This window comes from Somniosus microcephalus, chromosome 1 (genome assembly GCF_052327205.1).
Source record: "Somniosus microcephalus isolate GS21.2 chromosome 1, FLI_Smic_1.0, whole genome shotgun sequence".
Classification (NCBI taxonomy): domain Eukaryota; kingdom Metazoa; phylum Chordata; class Chondrichthyes; order Squaliformes; family Somniosidae; genus Somniosus; species Somniosus microcephalus.
Genome location: NC_140987.1, coordinates 13,770,316 through 13,781,341, shown reverse-complemented (window position 1 = coordinate 13,781,341; position 11,026 = coordinate 13,770,316). Strand labels below are relative to the sequence as shown.

General features: G+C 55.9%; 1 protein-coding gene across 1 annotated transcript in view; it reads right to left on the bottom strand.

Annotated features, from left to right (window-relative positions):
- Positions 1-333: 333 nt before the first annotated feature.
- c1h5orf34 (chromosome 1 C5orf34 homolog) overlaps positions 334-11,026 on the bottom strand; it is a 104,771-nt gene continuing 94,078 nt past the window's right edge. Inside the window, exons 12-13 of the mRNA XM_085967686.1 lie at positions 10,111-10,151; positions 334-2,936 (exon numbers count right to left, since the gene is read on the bottom strand). Coding sequence (XP_085823812.1) covers positions 2,638-2,936; positions 10,111-10,151 — 340 coding nt within the window. The 3' untranslated portion in view covers positions 334-2,637. The remainder of the gene's footprint in view (positions 2,937-10,110; positions 10,152-11,026) is intronic.

Here is an 11,026-nt window from a genome sequence, read left to right as displayed (position 1 = left end):
TCTGTGCCGTTATGACTCTGAGTCCCTAAACTAGAAAGGAAGGGAAGGATATGTTGATAGGGTCAGATAGCATGGGAGGAGGCTCGTGTGGAGCATAAATACCGGTTGTGCAGAGTGGCCTGTTTCTGTGCTGTAAATTCTATGTGGCAGTAAACCTGGCCATCCCAGTGACAGGGAATGTCTCTCGAAAACCATTCTACAACATTCCCTCGCTCTAGTGAGCGTCCAAAGCTTTTCCCCAATATTTTCGGATAGCAGGTTCCCTTCTGAACACAAAACAGGGATTCCAGTAGAATTCTGCATCTCACTATTCCATAAAAGGGACTTAAAATAAATGATTTGTACATTTTATTGAGGATACAAGGAATGGCACAGTGCGAAGTTACAAAAAAACTGCAAAAAACTCATTAGATCGTTAATCAATAGCATGCCTAAGATGGCGACAGTGCGATTAAAAAAAACCACAAGTGCTTTAGCTCCTCTTCACGTGCCACTAGTCTGAACCCCACACGTTCTCAGAGACAGAATGATTGAAAGTTAACGCCTTGCGTTTATATAGTGTCTTATTCCACCTCACAAAACTCTTCACATACAATGGGTTATTTTGAAGTGCAGCACCCCTCGTTATGTCGGCAATCTTTCCGGGTCACCTGTTTTACAGGCTTCCTTTGAAACGCGCAACTCCTCCGGCCTTTCCCTTGGAGGAAACCCCACTTCCCTCCCAACATCTGGGAATCTTCGTCTTCAAACGACTGGCAGCCGGCCGCCTGCCTCAGACTAAATCCAAAAGCCCGCCTCCCCCTCTCGGCCAGCTGGGATTTACGGCAGACTAACTTGCTGCTAGTCGCTGTAAAACAAGCTGCTGGGACACTCGGGCATGAGGATGGTCTGGTTGGTGCTTCGCTGGCACTCCGAGGCACCCACTGTAGGGAGTGCGGGAGCCGAGGATCCCCATTTCAAGCCCGGTGCACAAAAGCACATTCCCCAAATTTCTCTCTACGCATTGCATGGCTATTTCCTTTATAGTGCTTTGGTCTGACAATGTACTTCCCTTGGGTATTATTAGTCCAGCCTCTATTATTCCAATTGAAATGTTAACCCGCGGCCCTGTCTGCCTGTGCAGCTGGATGCTAAGATCTGAGCGCACTATTTGAAGGAGGACAGGGAAGTTCTCCCAGAGTCCTGGGGCCAACATTCCTCCCTCAGCCAGCACCACCATAAAAAAATATATACACTATCTAGTCATTCATCTCATTGCTGTTTGTGGGATCTTGCTGTGCGCTACAGAACAGTGACTGCCCTTCAAAAGTAAATCGCTTGAAGTCCCTTTGTACGTTTCTCGGGAGCGTTACAAGCAGGAGGCTTGTTTGATTTTATACGGCAGATGTGATTTCCTGATCCCAATTGGGAGCCCGTCAATGTCCCTCCAATTTAAAAAAAAAAAGATTTTTTTTTTAAAGTGCGTGGTCCCTTTAACTGAGCGCGTGGCTCATTCAAATTTTCGCGCATGTGCGGTTTCTTCCCTGTAGAAGCTGGTGAGCGGCCTGCGCAGGACTTCTAGACCGCCGCGCGGCTCAACAGGAACACTGGTGCCCGTACTCATAGGGATTGTGGGTCAGACACTGGGCTGGACCATTAGGAGGTCCGATTCTCCGGCTCATCCCCCCGTGAACACAGCAACAGGAACTCCGCAATATTTTCTTCTGGGCCCCAGTTTTAACACATCTCTAAACACCTTGTTGTCTGTGGACAGAGGAAGAAACCAGGAGCTGTCGATTATCTCCCAATAATCTCAGAAACACTTTCATATACCGAACAACACATAGGCTGCTGCAGGTTAATTGCATTTCTACAGCGTCTTTCACAACCTCAGGATGTCCCAAAGCACTTTACAGCCAATGAAGTACTTTTGAAGTGTAGTCACTGTTGTAATGTAGGAACCACAACAGTCGGTTTGCACACAGCAAGATCCCACAAACAGTGATGAGGTAAATGACCGGATAATCTGTTTAAGTGATGATTGGTGAGAGATAAATGTTAACCAGGACACCGGGGAGAAATAGTGGCCGCGGGATCTTTTACATCCACCTGAGAGCAGACGGGGCCTCGGCTTAACGGCACCTGCGACAGTGCAGCACTCCCTCAGTACTGCACTGGGAGTGTCAGTCTGGATTTTTGTGCTCAAGTCCCTGGAGTGGGGCTTGAACCCACAGACCTTCTGACTCAGAGGCGAGAGGGCTGCCCAACTGAGCCACGGAACCACCGTGAGAAGAAGGATCCCAGCCAAAACGCTAAGGGCAGACTCACCTACTGATCGAGCTTCTGAAATGGAGGTGGAGAACGCCGCTGACTTGGAACCCTCTCCTCTGTAGTTATTTTGCATCTTTAAGTGCACAACAAAATAAAGGAGCTGCAAGAATATGGAGTCAAGTCAGTAAGAGCTCATCACTGATGCCAAATTCACGTTGTCCTAAAGTGCATGATTTTTTTTTTTTTTTTTTTTTTTTTTTTTTTTTTTTTTTTTGAGTGCTTTGCACTGTGAAGGACAAGGAACTAAACAAGTTCCCCATTTTAAACCCAACAGCATCAAATCGTCCCTCCTCCACTCTGCCCCAGCAATGGGCCTCAAACACAGCCTCAGGAACGCAGTCCTCGCCGCACCAGTGGGAAATTTCCAACTGCAGCCCTTTGCTCTCCCGTGACTCCTGAACGCTTTGCCCCTCTCGTCCCATTCACCCCCCCACCCCCTCTCCTTTTGTTCGCCTCCAGCAGCAGCTCGATGTCCTGGATGGTTTGGCCCGTCTGCCTCAGCACCGTCTCTACGCTCCGGCCCCCCGCTCCGTGGGAGAGTTCGGGGGTCTCCGCGGGCAGGCGCAGGACAGGTTTGGTGTGCGACGGGGGGCCGCGCTTCAGGCAGCTGGAGTTCTCCAGGAGAACTGCGGGAGCTCGCGTTAAAGAAAACTCAATGGGAGGAGAGCAAGTTGCTCAATTTATTAGCAAAAGAAAGCATGTGTGATCCTGGAATTTGTGAACAGGGACATAGACTAGACAAGCAAAAAGGTAATATTAAACATGTAGCAATTATTAGGGTTGTCAACCCTCCAGGACTGGCCTGGAGTCTCAGGAATTAAAGATCGATCTCCAGGACACTGCTGGGAGCAACATCGGGAGAGAAATCATCGGGGACATTAAAAAAAAGTGATTCTTTTTCATTTTCTTTGAACACTTCTGTTTATTAGTTGTAAACTTGAGGTCATCCAAAACTTGGCTGCCCGTGTCCTAACTCACACCAAGTCCCGTTCACCCATCACCCCTGTGCTCGCTGACCTACATTGGCTCCCGGTTTAGCAACGCCTCGATTTTAAAATTCTCATCCTTGTTTTCAAATCCCTCCATGGCCCTCGCCCCCCTCCCTATCTCTAATCTCCTCCAGCCCCACAACCCCCCCCCGAGATATCTGCGCTCCTCTAATTCTGCTCTCTTGAGCATCCCCGATTTTAATTTCTCAACCATTGGCGGCCGTACCTTCAGCCGCCTGGGCCCGAAGCTCTGGAATTCCCTCCCTAAACCTGTCCGCCTCGCTACCTCTCTTTCCCCCTTTAAGACGCTCCTTAAAACCTACTTCTTTGGCCAAGCTTTTGGTCACCTGCCCTAATTTATTCTTGTGGACCTGTGGAATTCTCTACCACACAAGGCAGTAGAGGCCAATTCATTAAATATATTCAAGAAGGAGTTGGATATATTTCTTAAGGCTAAAGGGATCAAGGAATATGGGGAGAAGGCAGGGACAGGGTACTGAATTTGGATGATCAGCCATGAGCTCATCGAATGGCGGAGCAGGCTCGAGGGGCCGAATGGCCTACTCCTGCTCCTATCGTCTATGTTTCTATGTGGATTGGTGTCAAATTTTTTCGTCTTATAAAATCCTCCTGTGCAGCGCCTTGGGACGTTTTACTACGTTAGGGCGCTATATAAATACACGTTGTTGTTATAAAAATATTGAAGAAGGGGAGAGGCTGTTTGGCTGAGAGTCAAGAAGCATCCAATCGGGTAGCTTCCCAATTGGCTGTGGGAAGGCGGGACGGGGTGAGGACGGACGGGTCGTTCGAACGATGGCGGGCGCGGGGCGTGGGCCACCAGTGGCGTGAGTGTGGGGGCGGGGCGCCTGGAGACGGCAAGTCACGTGATGAAATCTCCGGGAATACGCCCAACCAGAGTTGGCAACCCCACCAGTTATTGGCTGGTCGTGATCAGGATTGGGTTCCCAACCTTAGGAAGAGGGGTCAAGGCCACGGAGAGGCTGCAGAAGAGAGTCAGGAAGAGTATACCAGGGACAAGAGGCATTAGTTATGAGGAGAGACTGGATCAGACAGACATCAAGATAAAATCATTCAAAAATGCCAAGTACATTTATGGCAGGTGACCATTTTTGAAACAGCGAGAACTGTCCTGTAACCAAACCCGAAACTGTTTAGGAGCACTTTAAAAAATATTATATGTTTAATTATAAAATTTTTCCCCGTTAACTTCACCGTTCCACTCCCTTCAGAAATGAACAAAGGGGAAAGGTCGGTCCACAGGCCCTCCCCAGAGATCCTCAGGGGCCGTCACTGCCGCCTGTTCTGTAATGTGTGCTGCACTGCTCCCTTGGACCTCCCCTGTAAACACACAGTCGCGTGTATTAAACTGATCGCTAGCGTGCAAGTTATACATTCTACTGTCAACTGACAACTAAAAACTGCAACACAAGAACATAGGAACAGGAGGAGGCCATTCAGCCCCTCGAGCCTGTCATGCCATTCAATTAGATCATGGCTGATCTGTATTTTAACTCCATCTACCCGCCCTGGCTCCACATCCCTTAATATCTCCACCATGAAAAATCTATCAATCTCAGTTTTGAAAGATGCAATTGACTTCCAGCCTCAACAGCCATTTGAGGGAGAGTGCTCCAGATTTCCACTCCCCTTTGTGTGAAGAAGTGCTTCCTGACATCACCCCTGAACGGCCTGGCTCTAATTTTAAGGTTATTGCCCCTTGTTCTGGACTCACCAGAGGAAATAGTTTCTCTCTCTCTACCTTATCAACTCCTTTAATCATCTTAAACACCACAATCAGATTGCCCCTTAATCTTCTATATTCAAAGGAATACAAGTGTAGTCTATGCAACCAGTCCTTGTAATTTAACCCATTAAGTTCCGGTATCATTCTGGTGAATCAGCATAGCACCCCCCTCCGTGGTCAATATATCCTTCCGGAGGTGCGGTACAATGGAACGTGGCAATGGGCCGTTCATGGACCTATGATACCCTGACAGGCAGGGACCAACAGGCAACATGCCTCCACTCTGTACCAGGTTAGAAGATTTTATCAAAATAGGGAGCTCAGATACAAACTTTTTAAACAAAAATATACAGTGTCCATCTGATTAGGTTGTGACTGTGGAATCTATTGGTTGATGATAATTGTACAGGATCGTGTATACAGCTTCCCATGCTCCCCTCAAGCCCGGGCCTCGAATTACTTTACAGACTCAGACTGCACTCCTTCCATACCCCACAACCGACCACTCACTCTGAGGCTGAGTTCCACCCCCACCACCCGTCTCACTCTGTTCCAGCTCCAGAGAGATTGCGTAGACTAGGCCTATATTCTCCAGAGTTTAGAAGAATGAGTGGTGATCTCATTGAAACATACAAAATTCTTACAGGGCTTGACAGGGTAGATGCAGGGAGGATGTTTCCCCGTGGCTGGGGAGTCTAGAACCAGGGGAAACAGTCTCAGAATAAGGGGTCGGTCATTCAGGACTGAGATGAGGAGAAATTTCTTCACTCAGAGGGTGGTGAATCTTTGGAATTCTCTGCCCCAGAGGGCTGTGGAGCCTCAGTCGTTGAGTATATTCAAGACAGAGATCGATAGAATTTTGGATGTTAAGGGAGTCAAGGGATATGGGGATAGTGCAGGAAAGTGGAGTTGAGGTAGAAGATCAGCCATGATCTTATTGAATGGTGGAGCAGGCTCGAGGGGCCGAATGGCCGACTCCTGCTCCTATTTCTTATGTTCTTATGTTCAAGGACCTAATCACTCCCTCCCTCCCAAACAAACCAAGGTCCAGCTCTCCTCCCACCCCTCCCATTCAATCCTAGTCTCAACCTAAATCCATGTTCCTCACCTCCGACTCTTTCCCCGCCCAGATCCAACCTACCGTCACTCCACAGATTCCTCTCAAAGGTCCCACGACCCCACACCCACAGAGAGCGAGAGGGAGACAGAGAGAGAGAGAGACAGAGGGAGGGAGAGATGGAGCAAGACGCGGAGCGAGAGGGGGAGGAGACGGGGAGCGAGAGGGGGAGACGGGGAGCGGGGGGGGGAGGAGACGGGGAGCGGGGGGGGGAGGAGACGGGGAGCGGGGGGAAGACGGGGAGCGGGGGGAAGACGGGGAGCGGGGGAAGACGGGGAGCGGGGGGAAGACGGGGAGCGGGGGGAAGACGGGGAGCGGGGGGAAGACGGGGAGCGGGGGGAAGACGGGGAGCGGGGGGAAGACGGGGAGCGGGGGGAAGACGGGGAGCGGGGGGAAGACGGGGAGCGGGGGGAAGACGGGGAGCGGGGGGAAGACGGGGAGCGGGGGGAAGACGGGGAGCGGGGGGAAGACGGGGAGCGGGGGGAAGACGGGGAGCGGGGGGAAGACGGGGAGCGGGGGGAAGACGGGGAGCGGGGGGAAGACGGGGAGCGGGGGGAAGACGGGGAGCGGGGGGAAGACGGGGAGCGGGGGGAAGACGGGGAGCGGGGGGAAGACGGGGAGCGGGGGGAAGACGGGGAGCGGGGGGAAGACGGGGAGCGGGGGGAAGACGGGGAGCGGGGGGAAGACGGGGAGCGGGGGGAAGACGGGGAGCGGGGGGAAGACGGGGAGCGGGGGGAAGACGGGGAGCGGGGGGAAGACGGGGAGCGGGGGGAAGACGGGGAGCGGGGGGAAGACGGGGAGCGGGGGGAAGACGGGGAGCGGGGGGAAGACGGGGAGCGGGGGGAAGACGGGGAGCGGGGGGAAGACGGGGAGCGGGGGGAAGACGGGGAGCGGGGGGAAGACGGGGAGCGGGGGGGAAGACGGGGAGCGGGGGGGAAGACGGGGAGCGGGGGGGAAGACGGGGAGCGGGGGGGAAGACGGGGAGCGGGGGGGAAGACGGGGAGCGGGGGGGAAGACGGGGAGCGGGGGGGAAGACGGGGAGCGGGGGGGAAGACGGGGAGCGGGGGGGAAGACGGGGAGCGGGGGGGAAGACGGGGAGCGGGGGGGAAGACGGGGAGCGGGGGGGAAGACGGGGAGCGGGGGGGAAGACGGGGAGCGGGGGGGAAGACGGGGAGCGGGGGGGAAGACGGGGAGCGGGGGGGAAGACGGGGAGCGGGGGGGAAGACGGGGAGCGGGGGGGAAGACGGGGAGCGGGGGGGAAGACGGGGAGCGGGGGGGAAGACGGGGAGCGGGGGGGAAGACGGGGAGCGGGGGGGAAGACGGGGAGCGGGGGGGAAGACGGGGAGCGGGGGGGAAGACGGGGAGCGGGGGGGAAGACGGGGAGCGGGGGGGAAGACGGGGAGCGGGGGGGAAGACGGGGAGCGGGGGGGAAGACGGGGAGCGGGGGGGAAGACGGGGAGCGGGGGGGAAGACGGGGAGCGGGGGGGAAGACGGGGAGCGGGGGGGAAGACGGGGAGCGGGGGGGAAGACGGGGAGCGGGGGGGAAGACGGGGAGCGGGGGGGAAGACGGGGAGCGGGGGGGAAGACGGGGAGCGGGGGGGAAGACGGGGAGCGGGGGGGAAGACGGGGAGCGGGGGGGAAGACGGGGAGCGGGGGGGAAGACGGGGAGCGGGGGGGAAGACGGGGAGCGGGGGGGAAGACGGGGAGCGGGGGGGAAGACGGGGAGCGGGGGGGAAGACGGGGAGCGGGGGGGAAGACGGGGAGCGGGGGGGAAGACGGGGAGCGGGGGGGAAGACGGGGAGCGGGGGGGAAGACGGGGAGCGGGGGGGAAGACGGGGAGCGGGGGGGAAGACGGGGAGCGGGGGGGAAGACGGGGAGCGGGGGGGAAGACGGGGAGCGGGGGGGAGGAGACGGGGAGCGGGGGGGAGGAGACGGGGAGCGGGGGGAGAGACGGGGAGCGGGGGGAAGACGGGGAGCGGGGGGAAGACGGGGAGCGGGGGGAAGACGGGGAGCGGGGGGAAGACGGGGAGCGGGGGGAAGACGGGGAGCGGGGGGAAGACGGGGAGCGGGGGGAAGACGGGGAGCGGGGGGAAGACGGGGAGCGGGGGGGAGGAGACGGGGAGCGGGGGGGAGGAGACGGGGAGCGGGGGGGAGGAGACGGGGAGCGGGGGGGAGGAGACGGGGAGCGGGGGGGAGGAGACGGGGAGCGGGGGGGAGGAGACGGGGAGCGGGGGGGAGGAGACGGGGAGCGGGGGGGAGGAGACGGGGAGCGGGGGGGAGGAGACGGGGAGCGGGGGGGAGGAGACGGGGAGCGGGGGGGAAGACGGGGAGCGGGGGGGAAGACGGGGAGCGGGGGGGAAGACGGGGAGCGGGGGGGAAGACGGGGAGCGGGGGGGAAGACGGGGAGCGGGGGGGAAGACGGGGAGCGGGGGGGAAGACGGGGAGCGGGGGGGAAGACGGGGAGCGGGGGGGGAGGAGACGGGGGAGTGAGGGGGCGGCGGGGAGCGAGGGGGGGATGAGGGGAGCCGGGGCGAGAGAGGGGGAGACACAGAGCGAGCCAGACAGAGACACAGAGCGAGCCAGACAGAGACACAGAGCGAGCGAGAGACAGAGACACAGAGCGAGCCAGACAGAGACACAGAGCGAGCGAGAGACAGAGACACAGAGCGAGCCAGACAGAGACACAGAGCGAGCCAGACAGAGACACAGAGCGAGCGAGAGACAGAGACACAGAGCGAGCCAGGCAGAGACACAGAGCGAGCCAGGCAGAGACACAGAGCGAGCCAGACAGAGACACAGAGCGAGCCAGACAGAGACACAGAGCGAGCCAGACAGAGACACAGAGCGAGCCAGACAGAGACACAGAGCGAGCCAGAGACAGAGACACAGAGCGAGCCAGACAGAGACACAGAGCGAGCCAGACAGAGACACAGAGCGAGCCAGAGACACAGAGCGAGCCAGACAGAGACACAGTGCGAGCCAGACAGAGACACAGAGCGAGCCAGACAGAGACACAGAGCGAGCCAGACAGAGACACAGAGCGAGCCAGACAGAGACACAGAGCGAGCCAGAGACACAGAGCGAGCCAGACAGAGACACAGTGCGAGCCAGACAGAGACACAGAGCGAGCCAGACAGAGACACAGAGCGAGCCAGACAGAGACACAGAGCGAGCCAGACAGAGACACAGAGCGAGCCAGACAGAGACACAGAGCGAGCCAGACAGAGACACAGAGCGAGCCAGACAGAGACACAGAGCGAGCCAGACAGAGACACAGAGCGAGCCAGACAGAGACACAGAGCGAGCCAGACAGAGACACAGAGCGAGCCAGACAGAGACACAGAGCGAGCCAGACAGAGACACAGAGCGAGCCAGACAGAGACACAGAGCGAGCCAGACAGAGACACAGAGCGAGCCAGACAGAGACACAGAGCGAGCCTGACGGAGACACAGAGCGAGCCTGACGGAGACACAGAGCGAGCCAGACGGAGACACAGAGCGAGCCAGACGGAGACAGAGCGAGCCAGAGACACAGAGTGAGCCAGAGACACAGAGTGAGCCAGAGACACAGAGTGAGCCAGAGACAGAGTGAGCCAGACAGAAACACAGAGCGAGCAAGACAGAGACAGACACACAGAGAGATAAAAGAAAACAAGCAGAAAGACAGCCACAGGAAGGCAGAAATAATTAGAGTTGCAGAGATGAAGACAGACAAAGAAAGACTTGCATCTACACAGCACCCTTCATGATCTCAGGATGTCCCAAAACGTTTTACATCCAATGAACTTCTTTTGAAATGTAGTCACTGTTGTAATGCAGGGAAAGCAAGCATGGGAGACTATTTCACCCCTGTAAGTTAAATTAAGTTTTACAGTTTCTGATCCAGACCTCATCGATCGTGCATTAGAATGAACATATAAAAAGGATACAGTTAAACCTTTGGATTTTTTGAAGTTCTGCGATGACAGACCTGGAAAAGACAGAGAAAGCTCCTGAAGTATTTATCTTTGACTGTGGGACGCACACTGAACGCAAATGTGTCCCAGAGTGATCTGACCCATTCGCTCAGGGATCAGAGATCACGGACTGTCCAAAACTGGAAGCAGCCCTTCTTTTCCGAACAGGAATCCCAATCTCCATCCCTGCAGTGGGAGGTGTGGGAAACGATCGAAAGGGCATCCAGCGCCCGTCTTGAGGCAGACTGACTCCAGCCACATTCCCCTTGGTGCAACATCCACTTTAGTGAGGAAATCACCAGGGGTTTCGCTTCAAAGGGCGGTAAATGATTTTTGCCATGGAGAGAGTGCAGCGAAGATTCACCAGGCTGATACCTGGGATGGCAGGAATGACGTATGAGGAGATTGGGTCGATTGGGCTTATACTCGCTGGAGTTTAGAAGAATGAGAGGGGATCTCATTGAAACTTATAAAATTCTAACAGGACTAGACAGACTAGATGCAGGAAGGATGTTCCCGATGACGGGGGAGTCCAGAACCAGGGGTCACAGTCTAAGGATAAGGGGTAAGCCATTTAGGACAGAGATGAGGAGGAATTTCTTCTCCCAGAGAGTGGTGAACCAGTGGAATTCTCTACCACACAGGGCAGTTGAGGCCAATTCATTAAATATATTCAAGAAGGAGTTGGATATATTTCTTAAGGCTAAAGGGATCAAGGGGTATGGGGAGAAAGCAGGGACAGGGTACTGAATTTGGATGATCAGCCATGATCGCATTAAATGGCGGAGCAGGCTCGAGGGGCCGAATGGCCTACCCCTGCTCCTATCTTCTATGTTTCTATGATGAGGACTGGGAAGGGGACGTGATGAAGATCAGTTAATTGAACCGT